This window comes from Phascolarctos cinereus, unplaced genomic scaffold, assembly GCF_003287225.1.
Source record: "Phascolarctos cinereus isolate Bilbo 61053 unplaced genomic scaffold, phaCin_HiC Scaffold_4;HRSCAF=312, whole genome shotgun sequence".
NCBI lineage: Eukaryota > Metazoa > Chordata > Mammalia > Diprotodontia > Phascolarctidae > Phascolarctos > Phascolarctos cinereus.
The window spans coordinates 393,102,854-393,122,760 of NW_027555847.1; the positions used below are offsets into that span (position 1 = coordinate 393,102,854).

Below are 19,907 nucleotides of genomic sequence, written 5' to 3' on the forward strand. Positions count from 1 at the left end.
AGTATGCAGTAGAAGGTGGCTGGCAGTGCCCAGTGACCCAGAGAAGTCAAGAAAGATGAGGACTAAGAAAAGAACATTGTATGTGACAATTTTTAAGCAAACATTGGTAAGTTTGATGTGAGGAGTTTCCACAGAGTGATTAGGTTGAAAACTAGATTGCAAAGGGCTTCCACGAATAAGAGAGGAAGTAGAAGTACTGAATGTAGATGGCTAAACAACATTGTTAATTCATATTGAGTTTGCCATCCACTCACAACACCAATTCTTTTACTATCCTAGGATTTGAACTTGTTGAGGGCAGCTAGGGATGATTTCTTACTATTCCCTCACTTTATCTTGGGTTTCATCTCTCTGTTAAGCATCTTTATTATTTCCTTCCCAATCCTAAGTTCTATTTGACTTCGAAAACAAAAAGAAAATAGCTGAATTGTGTCACCAGCCATTCATTGTTCCATTCATGAAGTCAATTTGCTTCTTGTTATACTTTGATTATAGGTTATTTTTGAGATAGTGATAACTGTTCTGGCTTTCTTTGATCTTCTTGTCTCAACCCTTCTCCCTTCTCCCCCTCCCCGGTATAGCTTCAAAAGCCATTTTTGCTATCCTTAACAATCATTGCCAGCCTCAGCTTGTTCTGAGCCTTAGCATTCCTGACACTATTATTACAGCGCAGATCGTGAAAAAGTAGCTACTTATTCCTGTGCTATTCACCTGTGCTCATCTTATCCACTGCCATGGTCACATATCCAATCTCAGCACAGTCAAGGAAAAACAATCACGGAGGCATAGAATATGAGAATGGGATGTAACTGTGGATATCATCTAGTCTGTGAGATTTGTCAAATGAGAAAACCGTAACCCAAAGAAGTACAGTTAGTACATAGAAATGTTGCGTGCCAGGTCAAGAATAGTGAGGTACAGTGCATTTGGAATAATTGTCTTAATTCTGCTACCTCTGTCTCCTTCCTCCTTTTCATGCTCCTTTTCTCTTTCCTGACCCAGACTTTGCTTCTAAACACACTTCCATGGCCTCTTAAATATGAGGCATCTCAGTTGGGTCTGCCCTGGTTAAGAGTCATGATGAGCTCCCTACACAAACTCGGATTCTCCCTGATTCCTCTGGTGGACTCCTTTTTGGAACTAAGGAAGAAGGAAGTGAATCATTCCCTGCCCTAATCATCACATAGCCGGTTTATTGGAGCAAGTCCCGTGTATACAAGTCTTACTTAATAGATTTCTTATGTGTTTAGCTTGCTTCTTGTAACCTTTTTTTTTTTTATTACAGGGTATTTCAAGGTAGAGATAAAGCTGTACAGTAGCTAAGCTATGTGTTTATTGGCATAGAGTAGTGGGAAGGTTATGCATAGTTCTTAAACAATGTTTTTATTACATATCAGCCTGTCTTGTTGCTACATTTGTATTTAATTATGTAGTTTTATTAGCATTGAGCTACTTTTACTTATTAAACTTTTTTCACAATCAGTATTTAATGAGTTAGATAGAAGGAAATCAACTTTGGCCTAGTTTTATCCTTTATAGAAAATTGGTCATCCTACCCAGAGAAATTTTCCTTATTTTTAGGGTTTTTTTTTATATCTAAAAAAATCAATCAGAGGTCAGAGAAGGGACCGAGATAAAGGATAAAGGGAGAGAGAAAGTGAAGAACATATCACATTTTCCCATGAAGGTTTAAAACTATCCTCTTATGGGCTTTGTTTAAAAAGAACTCGTGGATGTAACTTGATGGATATAAAAAGGACTCATGGATATATGCTGTAGGTGAATGAGGGCTGGACTTGGGGACTAAAAAGACCTGATTTTGAATCCTGTCTTTGACACCTATTACTTATATGATATGAGGAAATCACTAAATCTTTGCAGCTCACTTTCCTCACACATAAAATGGGGATGGTAACAATACCTTTAGTATGTAACTCACAGGGTTATTGGGAGAATCAAATGAGATAATATATGCAAAGCATTATGTAAACTAAATCACTATATCAATGTGAGCTGTAATTGTTTTTCATTATTTTATCAGGGAGGGCTTGTTTAAGAGGAGTAGCACCCTAAGGGAGAGGGACTTGGGGATGGTAAAGGAAATGAGCACACTAATCAACGGCTCCTTAATGAAGAAGGGGTTCAGGCTCCATAGGTGAAAGAGCTAGACTTGCTTACTTCAATGGTCTCTTTCAGCTCTTGAATTCTATGATTCTATGAATATTTTCTAGTTTCTTAATTCATACTGAACATTGGACATTAGACAACTACTATTGTTAATATTGAATTAACCCATTGGTTTAATAGTCCATGGATAGACAAGAATTATAATACACATTGTAAACGAAACAAATGTTGTTTTGTAGACTTCTTAGGAGAGCTACTTCAATAAATAGAAAAGATAAATAAACTTAAGGTAAATTTAAATTAAATTTTAAATATGTTTAAATTGCATTTAAATTTTAACAATATATAAATAAAAGAGTGATTTGAAATTAGGTATTGTGTTTGAATAGGTGCTTCCCAAGTATCTAAAGATATTGGAGGTAGAATGTGAAAGCTTTCTTCTCTTAAATATTTAAATATTGCACTTCTTGCCTGGTATTTGCTAATTAATTGCACTTTCTTTCATGAAAGAGCTTGCTAAAGAAAGGTGAACCATGGTTGAGACCTTAGTCAACTGATTACAAATTTTGAATTACAGAAGTTCACATTTGGGAGGTTTTAGTGTTTGTTCCTCAAGCACTATATTATGTAAATTAGTCCATAGCACTGATTTACAGTCTGATTGATATTCAGGCCCAACATAAGTCTTTTTTGTTATCTAAATTCACCTGATCCCCTCTGTGCTGACAGACAAAAATACATGAGACAGAAGAAGGTGACAGGGGGTTATCATGACCTCATGAGAGCTTGGTGAAACCAATGTTTATCTTCAACTTGCTAAATATTATCATTAGTTTAAGGGAGGCTGCTTTGCTGAGCCTGAGATACATGAAAGTACAGTATTGTTTGCTGAGTAATGTCTGGCATCTCTTCCTCCAACCCAGGAATGTATTAATGGCTTCAACTTGAATTTTCCTATTCTAAAAAGCTATGGGCAGACAATGGCTTTCATCTAAATGCTCTAAATGACTGACTTTTTTTTCCTGCCTACTTCTGATTCTCAAAGATGAAATTTCTCTAATATCTACCTAGAGACGTGACTCTTCATTCACAACTCTTGGACTCTCACTGTTGCACTGTTCTATTTTTTTTTAAACTATGTAAAACACTGGATTAGTGATTGTGATGGTAAGTTCCTAAAACTCTACCTGCCCTAAATTTCTCTGGAAAGCCCTTACCACAGTGCCCCACACCTTTCTTGGATGGATAGATGAATAGATGGATGGATGGATGGATGGATGGATGGATGGATGGATGGATGGATGGATGGATGATGAGTAAGACACACCCTCTGAAGGGTCTAGAAATGCTTGACCATTTATAGATGTTGATTGTCCTGGACATATTCTTTAAAATGAAACAAAATGGAACACCAAAAAGTGAGGCATAATATGAATATTTTATTTAGCCACCCTTCTAGCTTTTTTCTCCCTGTACAAATGCACCGATTATGGAGGTAAAAAGCTGCTGTGTGTGTAACCTAATGATTAATGTTATTATTATTAGCTATTATTAGACCTCAGTACAGCTGGACTGTGGTTGTCCCTATGAAATCTATAGCTCTTTTTTAAAGATTAAATCTAAGTTCAGAACCATGTGTTTTTGAGAAGTTAAGAAGATGGCAACATTCCCTGTCTTTTCCTGGGGGTCTCCCAAGTTATGCTTCTTTTTAGAATGTTGACATAGTTGCTGTGATTAATTTATTGTCACTTAAAACAATGTTTCACAACCCTGGGGATGTTTGCATCTGTTTAGCAGTCTTTTGAAATTGAGATTCCTCTTCCCTTGTTAGTCTCCTACTAAATCTGGACATCACATTTTAGAAGAACAGTTGAGTGATGCATTTAAACACCAAAACTCTTCCCAGCTCTTTTGAATAAGACAACTTTTCTTAAAAAAGAAAGAAAAAACCAACATAACCTTCTGTTGAAACCCACTGTGTAAATAAGCTTAGGATAGCATTGGAAAAAACATTCAAAGCCAAGGACAGGAAGAGAAAGAGGAAGATTTACCCACATTTGCACTTTACAAACTGGAATTTTCTCAGGACTGGAACTATTCAGAAAATGACTTAAAGATTTATAGTAGTTGCTCTTTCTAATTTAGAATCCCCCTAGGGGGTGGAGATTGAATGGGGGAGGATAATCAAAGGATGTATTTTCAAGAAGTTTGGGATTTTTTCCCCCTGAAACATAGAATCCTGTTCTAACTAGGAAGGACTGTATTTCTTACCTGTTACTGGCCTTGTATTTCGAAAAATTCTACTTACAAGCTATGTATTGTGAATTAATAATAATAACTCACAATTATATAGTGTTTTAAGGTTTCCAAAGTACTTTACAAATATCTCATTTTATACTCACAACAACCCTGGCTGCTATTATTATCCTCATTTTACAATTCAGGAAACTGAGGCAGACAGAAGGTAAGTGGCTTACCCAGGGTCACACAATAAGTATTTGAGGTTGGATTTGAATTCAAGTCTTCCTGACTCCAGGCCCAGTGCTCTATCTACTGTGCCACTTAGTTCCTTGGTAATGTAAGCAACAAGAATTTCAGTCATCATACCACCCTCCTAGTCTTTCAACTCAAATGTTTATTGAACCCCTACTTTGTGTGTATGTATATATGTATATATGTACATATATATATGTGTGTGTGTGTGCATATATATGTGTGTATATATACATATATATGTGAATATGTATGTGTATTACGTTATACACACCCCCACACTCAGAGAGGTATGGAGTGTAGTGATGGTTCAGAGGAGCAAGAAATCATAAGGGAGATGAGGGTTTCATTGACAGGTAGTGGCATCTGAAACGGGTCCAGAAAGGTAGGAAGGATTTTGAGATAAAGTAAGAGGACATGTTACAGGAAGAGAGAATAGCCTAACCAGAAACAGAGAAGGAGAAAAGTCTGGGTGTGTTCAAGGGAGAAAGTTCAGCTTGACTGGAGCTCTGTGGAAGGCAAGGCCAGAAAGACTGGATAAGGAACCCATAGTGGTTGAAGGCCAAATTGGGCACTTTGTACATCATTCTTTAGGAAATCATTGAAGGCTTCTGAGCCAGAGAGTAACATGGTTAGAGCTCTAGATGAAGCAGAGGGAGCAGAGACCAGAGTCAGGCCACCTATTAGGAGATTAATGCAATCATCAGAGCTCTGGATTTGGGGTCAGAGGATCTGAGATTGAATTCTCTACTGCTTATTATCTACATGACCTTAGGCAACCAACGTCATTCCTCTAGTCTCAGTTTCCTCTTCTATAAAAAGAGAGGGTGGGAATAAGTTCTTTCTCACTCTAAAGCTATGAGAATTTGAGGGCTTTAACAGTGACAGTGGGGACACATCTGAGAAAGGACACATCTGAGTTAGGGAAAGGGACACATCTGAGAAAGATGGCATGGTCAGACTCGACAAGACTTGTCAACCAGTTGAATATCAGAAAAAAGAAAGGGAAGAATCAAAACAAAACAAAACAAAATTTCAAGACTAGGTGACTGGGAGCTTAGCCGTGGTACCAGTAGAACTAGGGTACTTCAGAAGAGCTATTTACTCTTGGGTTGCTGATTTATTTAAATTTATTCATTATAAATTTTTTTTATATTTTATGCATGAATACATATTTATAATAAATTATACATTAAATATTTATTAAATGTATTTAAGTTAGATTAAAGAGGGAGTTAGGCACTTTGAAAAACAAAATTAATGCTTGGAAAATATATCCTTATGATACTTTTGGGAATCTTCACTGCTCAATGTGTTAAACTTTTAGTACTCCTGATTCATTTACCACCACCATAGAAAACAGTCTTGTGGTGTTTTGGGGTAAATAACGATTACCTTGGCTACATGTTCAATAACCTTTTCTAGCGATAATGATAGAAACTAATCTTTACATATTATTTTTAAATTTGCAAAGCACTTTACTTAAATTATCTCATTTGGTCCTAGGAACTATTATTACCACCAATTTACAGATGAGGAAACTGAGGCTGAATGAGTTCAAGTGATTTAGCAAGGGTCACACATCTGAGAACTGTCTGAGGCACGATTCAAACCCCCAGGTCATCCTGACTCCAAGTCTAGCACAATATCTTACCATACTGGTCCGCCTCAAATTTATGCGCATTTATTGTCTCTCGCTCTCACTTTCCCTCCCCCATAGAACAATAACAAATACAAATAAAAGCCTTATGATAAATATGCATATCCAAATTCCCACATTGGCCATATCTAACAATGCATGTCTCATTCTGCATTTTAATACCATCATTTCCCTGGCAGCAGGCAGATGGTACACTTCCTCTTTTCCTCTGGCATTGTGATTTATCATTGTATTTATTGATCAGAGTTCTAAAGTCTTTTAAAGTTATTTTCCTTTATTAAGCTGTTTCCACTGTAAGAATTGTTCTCCTGGTTCTGCTCACTTCACTCTATATCACTCCATGCAGGTCTTCACAGTTATTTCACCAGAAAACAAACACACTTTAAAAAATAAACACGCTGTTTTTCTTGTGACTTGCATTTTATTCTAGCCCAGGAATGATGTGGAATATTTATATGGCTTCCAGTGGGGCACCTCCTCACCCTACCCCCCAGATCCCTTGAAAACCACTGATTCAGAAAGATAATTCAAGTCTTCTAAGTGGGTTTGACTTTTCTCTATCACTCGTAGAGGTTTAGAGGAGTAGGAGTCTCAAGACTTGGGTTTAAATTTTGGCCCTACTGCTTACTAGCTTTGTGAATTTGCTCTTACAAAAAATGGATGACATTTCTTGCTCTCTTTCCCTCCCTTACAGTGTTCTTATGAGGATTTACTGAGAAAATGAGCATGAAATCACTTTGACAGTAGCAAAGCTCTGTACAAATTGTGAGCTCTCATTTTTTATTAGCATCCCTAAATTGTATACTGCTTATTTCCAGCTATTAGAATCAACTCTCTTGGAGCACAATGAGTTACAGACACATCCTTTTGGTGAGCTAAAACTGAACAGTCCGCCCTTAATTTTATCATTGTCACATACGCTGTTTATGTGGCCAGATTCAGAGATAGTATTAAATTTTGGATAGTTTGACATATTTTATATCTGAGAATATGATATTATCATGGACATTTTAGCATGAACGTTTCCATTGTCTGATTACAAATCTGTAATCCAGAGTAGAAAACTGAAGCAGCCCAAAAATCAAGTTATAAAAGTTGTCAGATCCAGGAATTTGATTTGCATTTGCTGGAGTGAGGGTAGGGTAGGAGGAGTCTACTGAAGGCTCTGTGTTCTCTAATTCCTTTCTTGTGAAGACCCAAAAGCTTTGTATTATTTTAAGTCTATTAATTATAACAATGTTTTATCTTCCAAGATGACACTCTTAGTGATTGGACTGTTCTGTCAAGTTGACGCAACTGTCCTCTTCCTTCAAAATGGTTCAGAGAAATAAAAATGTTCATTTCTTTCCCATTTTCTGCCCTCTGGCTTCAGATAAGACCCAAATCTTGTCTCTCTAAATTAACTGTTTGCATTATACGTATGTATTTGAAGAAAAAATAAATCGTCTATTTACCAGATGTGGCTTTCACATCAGTGCCCTTGGCCTGGTTCTGTTCAGCTCTTTTATCAATGACTTGACTGAAGATACAGCTGACATTCATATCTGATTTGTGGGTGACCTCATATTACAGAAGCCTGAGTCTGGGAGAGTCTAACACACTGAATGACAGAATCAAAATAGGAAAATATCTGAATTGGCTAGACTAGTGGGCTAAAGCAATGATTGATTGAACTTAATAGGGATAATGACAAGAGTTTGCATTTGTACAGCTCTCATCATAGAATCAGTGATTTAGAGCTTGAAGGGACCTTAGAGTTCATCTAGTCCCATTTTCATTTTGCAATTAAGGTGAGGTTTTAGCCTGCATTAATAGAAATAAAAGGGCTCCAAATCACTCATAATAAGAGAAATGCACATCAAAACAACCCTGACACCCTGCAAATTGGCAAAAATATAAAAAAAAATGGCAACAGTCAATGTTGGAGAGATTGTGGGAAGATAGGCACACCAATACATTGTTGCTGGAGCTATGAAGTAGCACAACCATTTTGGAAAACAATTTGGAATTATGCAAGTGAAGTGACTAAAATGTCCATAACCTTTGAACCAGAAACTCCATTACTGGGCTTATACCCCATGGAAGCTATGAATAAGAAAAAAAATCCCCACATACGCCAAAATATTTATAGCAGCACTTTTTGTGATAGCCAAGAATTAGAAACAAAGTACCACCTATTCCCACCAATTAGGGAATAGCTAAGCAAATTACATGAAATAATGAAATATTACTGTGACGTAAGAAATTATGTATGTGATGAACACAGAGAATTGTAGAAAGATCTATAGGAACTGATGCAGAGTGAAGTAAGCAGAGGCAAGGAAAAAATACACACAATAATTACAACAACGTAATTGGAAACAACAGCTACGTTACAAAAAGTCACAAGTAGATGAGCAAAATTATAAAAATCAAGTGGGACTCAAATGAAGAGATAGGAGAAAACACCCCCAATCTACTGCTTAGTGAAGGTGGGAGGTCCACAAGTGTTATATACTGCACATGTTGTCAGATTTTTTCAATGCAGTTGCATTGACTTGTTTTTTCCTCTTAAAAATATTATTCGTTCTGTGGGACAGCTCTCTGAGTAGGACAGAGGGAGAGATACATGGGATACTATGGTGATGTAAGAAACAGAAAGTGTCAATAAAAACTTTTAAAAAATGATAATGGAAATAGCACTGGACCTGGAGTCAGGAAGATCTGAGTTCAAATCTAGCCTTAGATACTTACTAGCTATGTCACCTTGGGCAAGTCACTTAACCTGTCTGCCTCAGTTCCCTCGTCTCTGAAATGGAGAGAATAATAGTAGTTAGGTAGTATCATGAGGATAAAATGAGATAATATTTGTAAAGAGTTTGTAAACCCCAAATTGCTATATAAACACTATCTATTATAATAATTATAGTGTCCAGAGTGAAAGAGGTGATAGTCCTGCTTTACTTTGCTGTAGGCCAGGGGTTCCTGACTTTTTTGTGTGCCATGGATTGCTTTGGCAGTCTGGTAAAGCCCATGACTCTCTTCTCAGAATGATGTTTCTAAATATGTGCATCAGAATTTACAAAGAAAGCCAATTATATTGAAATACAGTTACAAAAATATTTAAAAACCAAATTCGTGGCCACTAGATTAAAAACCCCTGTCCTAATCTGCCCATTCCTGTCACACTCTGTTCAGTGCTGGGACATGCATCTTAAAAGACATTGTCAGAGAGGGGGAAGTAGAGGGAGGTAGATACAGAATTTGGAATTCAAAAAAAAATTTAAATGAATGTTAAAAAATTGTCTTTATGTTTATTTGGGGAAAATATATTTTTAAGAGACATTGACAATTTTTAGGGGCATCCAGAGGAGAGTGCCCAGGGTATTGAGAGGACTAGAAACCATTCCAAACAAGGATCAGCTGGAGATAATTAGTCCAGAGAAGAGAGAACTACAGGAAACTTGATCATTGTCAATTATTTGAGTGGCCGAGTAGTTGACATGTCTAACCCTGCTTAGCCCTAGACTCCTCCAAACAATTTTCCACCTCCCTGCCAGTGGACTCTCCACTCTTGGGACTTTCTCCTCCTCCTCTGATGGGTCAGCTGCTCCCAAGAACTTCTATTTGAGAAACCACTCATGCCAGCCAGCCATGTCAACCTCTAACTTGCCTCCACCTCCAACTCTCCGTCTCCATTTTAGCTCCCTTTTATGTCTTGTCTTCACTCATTAGAATGTAAGCTCCTTTAGGGCAGGAACTGTCTTTCTTTTTGCTTGTATTTGTATTCCCAGTGCTTTGTTCTTACGGGGTCTGGCATGTACTAATCCCTTGATAAATTCTTTATCTAGCTCAGGGGTGGGGAACCTGCAGCCTTGAGGACGCATGTGGCTCTCTAGGTCCTCAAGTGTGGCCCTTTGAGTGAATCCTTTGAATCTTTCCCCATCTCTGCTCTATCTGGTTGTCACGTGGAAGAGGGATTAGATTTGTTTTGTGTAGCAGAAGTAGGAACCATAGGTAAGAAAGTTATAGGGAAGCTAATTTCAACTCAGCATAAGGAAAAACCGTTAGAACTGTCTGAAAAAGGAATGACTGTCTCTGGAGGTAATGAGTTCCTTGTCTCTGTACTCCTTCCTCAAGAGGCTTGATGACTACCTGTCATGTCAAAAATATTGTAAAGAGGTTTCTTATATCAGACTTGGTCTACATGAGAGGATCTCTGAAATGTCTTCCAACTCCTTGATGATGAACCATTTCAGTGCTTCAAAATTATTTAAAACACATGGTGATTAAAAGTAATTTGATTTGGTTTTTTTAAATTTATTTGTAAGGGTAGGTATTGTAATGGCAAAAGTACCTTTTTAGGTTTTTTTTCAGTTGTCTTGCTTTTCTGGTTACTACCATTTGAATGAAGAATGAGGGGGCACAATTGGGTAATAAACAAAACCACTTAGGATGCATTTTGTACCTGCCTCCTTGAGGGCAAAAGCTATTTTACTTTTGTTTTTGTGTCTCCTTGGCATGTAGTCGGTACTTTAAAATGGTTGTTGATTGATAGGCAACACATAAACAGTGCTGCTTGCTTGGATCACATCCATTTCTTTGTATGTCTTCTCAATAGTAACAGTGAAAGCTGTCTAGATTATTATTAAATACCTTTCTGTGCAAATATTGGATATGTGAAGATATCTGACAAATCATGGGTTCCATATGGCTCTGCTCACCCAATTTTCCCTTTCTGTCCTCCTGCCCCAAACTTCCATATCTTTACAAAGCCTCATATGACACCAGGAGGAAGATCTCCAAAGCTCTAGCCCATAGTTTCCCACAGCTCTAACAAGGAAACGTAATACTTGGCTGACTAAGAAATCACTGCCTCTCTTCCCAAGAAGCTTAGTTTAGAGCTCTCCAGAACCTGCTTGCACAGTGCTCCAGGACCTCTATGAAGTACAAAAGCTAAATTCCTTTTGCCCTGAAATTCTCTTTGACCAACCTAGTGCTAAAGAAATGGACCATGGCCTTGGCTTCTTGGCCTTATCTGAAAGCTCCATTTTTAAAAGTCCACAAGATTAAAAAAAAAATAGGTTGCCCAAAGGTCTGGAAGAGGAAGAGGGCACAGGTTCAAATCCTGCTTCTTAGGCTTACTACCTAGGTAGCCTTGGGCAAGTCACCTGGGAAAGAGTTTCCACATTTGTAAAATGAGGGGTTTGGACTAGACAGAAAAAGTCCCTTCCAGTGCTAGACCTATGATCTATGATCCTACAAGTTCACAACTAAGCTTGAGTCTAATGATTGGAAAAGGGACTAGCACACTCACATGTAAATGCTTCTTGTAAAGTCTTCCTCGAGACAAGCCAGCTCTAGATGATGTTCATGTTTAAACCTAAATTGTTGTGAATTTTGAAGTAAAATTAAGACTGGGGACCTGTGGTAGGAGGGGACTTCGATGATCATATGATTGTACTCTTCTGTTCTAATTATAGCCTCATTCCCCATCCACCTATGTAAGCTTTGAGGGGGAGGAGAGAGGGAAGCAGCTGGATCCCAAATTTGCAAGAGTGCCACTTGCCTAAGAGGTTAAGAGGGCTCAGATCAAACTGAGACAGAACTTTGGGGAAGCAAACTTTCTTGGTTACCAAGAGGAAGTTTGTAAAAAAGCCATGGAGCTGACCATGATAAAAAGAAGGAATAACTTTGTTTCCCTCTGATGCCCTCAAGTCCTTCTCTGTCTGTCTGCCTACCTGCCTCCATTGCATATATTTGGCTCTTTCAGTGACTTGAAAAAACTGGTCTCTTGACAACTTTTTAATTCAGGCTTGGTTAACTGGCTTTTTTCAGCCTCATTATTCTCATTCTTTGGTTCCCTGATAACACACTATTGTTGGGCTTTTTTTTTTTTAATTAAAAGGAAACCTGGAACCAAAGACCAGAAAGTGGTTTTTCTGGGAGTTAAAATGCCCCCTGCTTAATGGCCCATGGGGAAGAAGTACAGAAGCAAGGTAAAAATTGTTATTTGTCAGCTGTCAAGATACACATCACTTGTGTTTTATAGTAAATCCATGGCAGATTTTATTTTCCTTTTCAGTTTATGTCAGTAAAGCTTAACCAACCACATCTGTTTTCTGGAAAAGGTGTTTCATAGGAGCAAATCATAGGCTAAGGTCCAGTGTGTGGTAATGAAGGCTGGGCTTTAGAGTCTAGAAGAAGTCGCACCTCTGACATGTACTGCCAGGGAGACTCTGGGCAAGTTCCTTGACCTCTGAGTCCCCGAAAAATTTCCCATGACGGTCAGCCATAGTTGAGTTGTCAATAAGTCTACATTGGTAATAGAAGAGTAAAGAGAAAAGGAGAAATAAAAAAGATGCACTATAATTACAAGGTCATAGGTTTGGATAATAACCACCCCTCCTGGACCCCCCCCCCAAATGGTATCTGGAGTTGAAAGAAAACTTTGAGATAATTTGGGGCCAAATTCTTTTACAGATGAGGAGACTGAGGTCCAGAAAGGTTAAGTCTGCCCATGCTCCCACAGCTGGTACATAACATCTGGGATTCTAACCCATGTCTCCCAATCCTAAATTCAGAGCTATTTCCACTATAATATGTATTTATCCTATTTGCACTTTCCAAGCAGTAGAATGCTCTTAATAACACAGAGTCAGAGAAGAAGACCAATTTATGCATTACAGACCAAGTGATTTCATGTTTTTACTGTGTAGCTTTATCTTTCAAGATCCATTGTATATGAAAATCTGTGGGGAAAAAAACACCAGGGATTTACTGTATTTCTCATAAATGTTAAGGAGACATCATTGTTGAGTACATTCATTTTTTGCATAAAGGCATGGCCATAATTTGGATGAAATGGACCATAATTTGCATAATAACATGGTAAAAGAATGTGAAGTCTTTTTGGAATGGAATGCTGGCCACTCCTCCTTAGGAGGCACTTTCCTTTTTAGCTAACAGCAACTCTGTATTGTTGTAATCAATGGACTATGTGGTAGAAATAGGATTGTATTTTGAGAGGGGTTAGTGGGAATGGGAAAGCTGGTATGTCATTTTCAAGGGACAAGAATTCCTACCAATAGGGGCAGCTAGGTGGCGCAGTGGATAGAGCACTGGACCTGAAGTCAGAAGGACTGAGTTCAAATGTGGCCTCAGATAAATAACACTTACTAGCTGTGTGACCCTGGGCAAGTCACTTAATCCCAACTGCCTCACCTAAAAAAAAAAAAAAGAAAAAGAAAAAAAGAATTCCTACAATAGAGGAACACCTGGCCTTATTCTCCTTGTTACCTATAAGTGGATAAAAGTTTGTCACAGAAGAGAATCCAGGGGAATAAATAACCTTCTAGAAAACTTATATTCTAACTGAAACAGAGCAAGGCAAAAGAAAGCATGAAAAAGGAGGAAATTGACCCAGTTTAATGACTATGCTGATTGGCTAAATGTTACCTAATATTAAGCACTCTCTACCCACGTTCTCCACACCTAGCTTAATTTCATTTTGTTTAGTAAGTGCCTTTATTGATAAGGTGACAAGGAAGAAAAAGCAAGTTTTGAGAAATCTCATTTCGAGTCATTTATTTTGATGAACATTTAAATGTTGGCACCTTCCATGCTTGGAAAATTGGTAGGATTACTAAGAAAGGATACAGTCACTGAATAACTTAAGTAAATATAACATATTAAAGACAAGGCAACCATATATCTGCATGGATAAACCCAGGTGAAAAATATATTGAAGAAACAGCCAGGTGGTGCAGGGGATTACAGTGCCACCCTGGAGTCAGGAAGACTCATCTTCCTGAGTTCAAATCTGGCCTCAGATACTTATTAGTTGTGTGATCTTGTAAAAGTCACTTAACCCTGTTTGCCTCAGTTTCGTCATCTGTATAATGAGCTGGAAAAAGAACTGGCAAACCATTCCAGGGTCTTTGCCAAGAAAAACCCAAATGGGGTCACAAAGAGAAGGACACAGCTGAAAAATGACTGAACAACAAAATGCTATCCAGAAAGGGAAACTGCAAGGCTATATTAAAATGGAAACATTGTGGTTGGGGGAACTTGTTTTTATCATATATGGGGAACTTATTTAGAAACAAAAAAGCAAAGGCTACCAGTATCTTCCTACCTGCTAAATCTGATAGCTTTTTTTCTGTATTTTCATTCTCCTTGACCCTTCTACAGCATTCAACATCTCCTTTTAGGTATTTTCTTCTCCCTCAGCTTCTGGAGCAGTTCTCTTCTGGCTCTTCTCTAACCTATATGACAACTCCTCTGTTTCTTTTGCTGGGTCATTCTTATCCTCATCCCCTCCACATGTAGCTGTTCCCTAAGCCTCTGTCCAGAGCCTTCTCTTCTCCCTCAGTACTTTTTCACTTGGTATTCTCACTTGATCTCATGGATCCAGTTATCACTTATACAATGATGATTCAGATCTTTATACTCAACCCTGATCTATTCCCAGAATTCTACTCTTCCGTCACCATCTGATTGTTGGATATTTCTACCTCTATATCTCCATGGGCAAAGAGTCTTTCATTTTTTTGCATTCCAAATTCCAGCAGAGTTGTTTGTATCCTTAGCAAATGTTTTTGTAATTCAATTTTTAAAAAAAATGAGGACTTCCCTAGATAGGATAAAAATACAAATAGATCCTTATGAAAACATTACTAGAACCACTTAATTTTTTTACAGAAACCTTGAAAGGAGAGCTGTGATAAAATCTGTGTTGGTAGAAGATACAGAGTTCTTCCAGGGAGCAAAATAGGGGTAAACTGCAGGAGACTTAGAATAGTGACATTCAGACACCTTCACTGATGCAAAACTTACTATCTTATGAGGAACTCCTTCCGTTGTGGGCAGCTCTAATTGTTAGAAAGGTTTTCCTTATGGGAGCCAAAATTTGCCCTTCTATAATTTCCAACCATCGCTCCTAGGACTTGACTTAGGAGACAAGTAAAACCAGTAGAATCCCTCTTTCATATGATAGCCATTATCAGTTTGAAGACTGCATGTCCCTCTATTGCAGGGCAAACATTCTGCCTACCTTTACCTGACCTTCATATTGCTTGGTTCTCAATAAAACAGATAAATCATTAGCTAGTCTGATTAAAAAATTAACAGAGGAAAACCAAATTATCAGTATCAAAAATAATAATAGTACCACCTCCAAAGTTGTTTTGAGGATTAACTGAAATAACATATATTTATGTTATCGTTATTATGTATATACGTTGTAAATTGCATACTTGCAAACCTTAAAGTGCTATGTAAATGCTAGCTATTAAAAATGAAAAAGAAGTCACAACAAATTAATAAGAAATAAAGAGAAACACTAGCAACTATTTTGCCCAACTATATGCCAACACAATTGACAATATAAATAAAATGGATGAATATCTGCAAAAATATAAAATACCCAGATTAACAGGATAAGAAATTAAAATTTTAATAACCCAATCTCATAATGCTTGATTTTTGAGTGACCTCTTTAACTTTATCTCCTTCCTTTAGACATGCTCTAGCTTGTCAGTTTCTGTTTTGAAGTGTGCCTCTTAGAACTGAATACAGCATTCCAAATATGGTCCAAACTAGGACAAAAATATAGTAGAGTTAGATATACCTTCCTCTTCCTCTGGACGTTGATTTAGCCTAAATTTAATTTAGTTCTTTTGGCAATTGTATTACATTGCTGACTTGCTGAAATCCACTAAAACTCCCATGAGATCAAATCATAGGATTCAGAGCTAGAAGAATACTTGCAGGTCTTTTTCACATGAACTGTTGCTTAGCCACATCTTTCTCATTCTGTCCCCATGCAATAATAATTTTCAAACCTACATAGAAGCACTTAAATTTATTCTCCAAAAGTCCTAATTTTAGATTCAGCCCATCATTCTGCCTATTGATATTTTGGATTCTGGTTGCTATAATTAATGTAGTAATTATACCCTACCTCTGTTGTATCATTTACAAGAGCAGCTAGGTTAGGGTTAGAGCACTGGTCTTGAAATCAGGAAGACCTGAGTTCAAATTCCACTTTGCTTTTTATCCCTGGATGAATCATAGCTGTTTTTGGCCTCAGTTTCCTCATCTATAAAATAGAGATAACAATAGCATCTACCCCAGATGTGTTTGTGAGGATCGAATGAGATAATATACATGCAGTGCTTTGGAAACTTAAAAGTTTGGTAGCTTCCCCAAGTCATTGATAAAAATAGAAGAGGGAAATGATGGATCTTAAGGGTACTCCACTAGAAACCTCTCTTGAGATTCACATTGATCCATTAAAGATCTAATAATTTAACCAATTCAACAACAACCCTGAGAGGTAGACACTATAGCTATTATTATCCCAATTTTACATATGAGGAAACTGAGATGTAATACTTTGTATCTTTTAGATCATAGGATTTACAGCTGGAAGAAACTTTATAGGTAATCTGATCAATTGAAAACCCTTATTTTATAGATGAGGAAACTAAGACACAGAGAAGGCAAAAAGATTTGGCCATGGTCACATAGGGTAGTAAAGTAATGGAAGCAGATTTTGAACTCAGGTTCTCTGATTCCAAATCACTTGCTTTTTCTCCTCATGACCTAGATAATTTCTTAGAACAATTGAGTGTAAAGACAACTTGTACACTATAATAGGGAACGTGAGACAGAAAGTATTTAGTTCCTGGCAGGTAGACCTAGCATTCTAATCAAATTCCTGGCTCTTTCAGAAGGTGTAAAGTAATGCATCTCAGACAAACACATCTTTGTGCACTCTTTCTTCCACATCTCTCTTTTCAGACAAATCTCCAAATGATGTTGTCTTCCTGGGCACTTCACCTCTGTATTCAATACCTTATTCTGGACCCCACTTGACAATGTAGGGAATTCAAAGTGAATAGACTCTGGTCCCAAAGGAATTTGACACTGAAAGAAGAGGCAGCTGGTAACAGGAACTAAGACCGGGCACAACAGTCACGTGTTAGATGTCAAGTATGTGAAAGGAAATCAGAGGAAGGGAGAAATATTATCCTCTCCATTTAAGAAAAAAGTCCCAATTCCTTTTTTGCTGCTTCTTTTCGATCTGCCATTCCAAGTCTTTCCTATGCTCCCTACCCTTGCTAGAGTTTGCTACAAGTTGACTTTGGAGCAAATCTTCCTAGAAAGCAAAACCTTCCAATGGCAGTGGGTGAAAACATATAATTTGTGAAGTTTGTATTGTTTCTTTAAGTGACTGTAATTCTCAATAAATTATCGGGCTTGATTCATCCCCCCTGAATTCGGACAGAACAAACTCATATAGGGTGGTGAGTTTATGCTGAGGAGGAGGAGGAAAGAAAACACCATCCTGCCACTGTACATGGGCAGAATCATATCTAGCAATTTTGGCTCCTGGAGTAAGTGGGAGAGTGGGCAAATACTAATAGTCTGTTTCTGGGAGAATCACTGGGAGGGGGAAGAGAAGTGCCAGACAGTGGAGGAGATCACCTGGTGTGTGCCTGCCAGAAAGAGTGAGAAAGAAGTAGAATTCCATGTCATAGAGGTATTGTGTTTGTTTGTTTTTTGTTTCGTCCTTCTCTAGTTTGAGTATTAGGGCCATCTTTGTCTTATAAAAGGAATTTGGCAGAATGCTCTTTCTCAGTTTTTGTGAAACAATTTATATAGCTTAAGTATTAACTGTTCTATAAAGATTTATGGGATTTCTAACTTATTTTAGATATTAGTAAGGTTGCTATTGAAAGGTTTCAAGTTCTCTTAATTTTGGTACCCTAGAACAAATCCCTTATTGCCACAACCTAGTTGTGGTTATGCATGTGGCCATTTGCCCCATATACATTCAGGGCCCTGTGGTTCACAAAGAGTAGAACACAACTAAATAACAATGAAAAATTTAGTAAGCTGGTTGAAAAACCCAGTTCTTCTGTGCAGCATGACAGAGTGTTTAGAGAACTGGCATTGGAGTCAGGAAGACATGGGTTCAAGTGCTGCCTCTGATACTTAGGATCTTAGATTTAGGGCTCGAAGGGACGTTAGAGGCCATTGAGCTTAATCCCCTCATTTTACTTACAGATAAGGATACTGAAGCACAAAGAAATGAAGTGACTTGCCCATGGTAACACAGCCAATAAGTATCTGAGGTAGGATTCCTACCTTTAAGCCCAGCACTCTATTCCCTTTGCCACACGGTGACACTTGGTACCCCAGTTGCCTGAGACTATAAATAAAGAGCAGTTGCAAGTCTTTGGTGTTAGCAGGAATTTCCTTCCTAGGAATTCCCACTACTCAGGAAATCACAAATCCAAGCAAAAAACTAAACATGCCAGTTCTACAAGGGTACACATGCTCACTAGTTAATATTACTGTCTCTTGGAGGGAAGTAGAATTTCATAAGAATCATACTGACCTCACAAGACAATGGACAGGGTTTCCTGTCTGGAGGGGGGCCTTTGTTTTCACTGATGTTTTTCTCTCTTCTTGGCTTGCAGGCAAGGTACACAGGCCTCATTTTCTACCATGAAGGCTGGCCCCTGTGTATCCATGAGAAGGTGGTGGTACAGCTAGCATCGCTCCACAAAGTACGGCTCAAGCCAGGAGATTTCTATCTGCAAGTTGTTGCAGGGGGGAAGCAATCTGCCAAACTCGTTCTGAAATGCCTCGCCCAACATGGACAAGGAATGGAAGAAGTCACCGTACCTGAAACCATGTATGGATGCATCTTCACGGCAGAATTTTTGGAAAACGTGAACTGCGAGAGGGCCAGCTTCCCCTTGCAAAGCTGCTTGCTGACCACAGGCACAGTGGTCTATCGCACCCCATGGAGCAACATTATGAACCCCATCTTTGTCCCTACATCTGAAACCATCCTTCATAATTATCCTGGCAGCCCAGTGCTAAACCGATTGAGTCGCCATAATCTGGATTCCCGGTCACCCGCACGCACCATGGAGAGCGACCATTCTCGAGGCAGCTCTACTTCCAATGATACTGGCTGCACAGTCATGGAGGCCTCACCGTCCTGCAGCCGGGGAAGCTCAGGGAGTGACCTGTCTAGTCCTCTCCATTCCCCTGAATGTAGAACTGAATTAGAAAGCCCCAGAACCCCTACTGGAGATTGTGAAGGAGAGTACGTCAACCTCGCAGTGTTTGCCCATGAGTGTCCTAGCTTAGAGAGAGGCCTTTCAGAACCCCCCGAGACGTGTGAGGGGACAGACAGAGCACTCCGTGTCGAGGGATTATCCGACACAGTGGAGGAGAAGAAGATTGGCCTGAGAAATATTACTTTCAGCACCGACTCGAGCAGTCCTTGTGCTAGGCGGCGGCAGCTAAGGGATTCTACCTATTTTGAGACCAGACGTCTATTTCGAAAATCATACATGGAAGCCTTACAAAACCCAATGCACCTTGGCTCTAGCTCAGAGGAGTCAATAACAGAGGAGACCTCAGACCAGATCATTCATTCACCCAAAATGAATGATGAGCAAACAGCAGATGTCAGGGCTGCTGCTAAACCAACTCAGAAGGAAAGTTATCTTTCTGAGAGACTTCTCCCTAAGGAAGAATTAAGAGGAAGCATGAGTCCTAAGTCCTGTTCCCAGCCATCAGAAAAGCAGCTTGGACCTATCGGATCTTCTTTAGTATCTGG

At 38.5% G+C, this 19,907-nt stretch overlaps 1 protein-coding gene across 1 annotated transcript in view; it reads left to right on the plus strand.

The window, feature by feature from the left end:
* PLEKHG4B (pleckstrin homology and RhoGEF domain containing G4B) overlaps positions 1–19,907 on the plus strand; it is a 190,138-nt gene that overhangs the window by 68,716 nt on the left and 101,515 nt on the right. Inside the window, 1 exon segment of the mRNA XM_020985684.2 lies at positions 18,751–19,906. Within this exon segment, the coding sequence (XP_020841343.1) occupies positions 18,751–19,906 (1,156 nt within the window).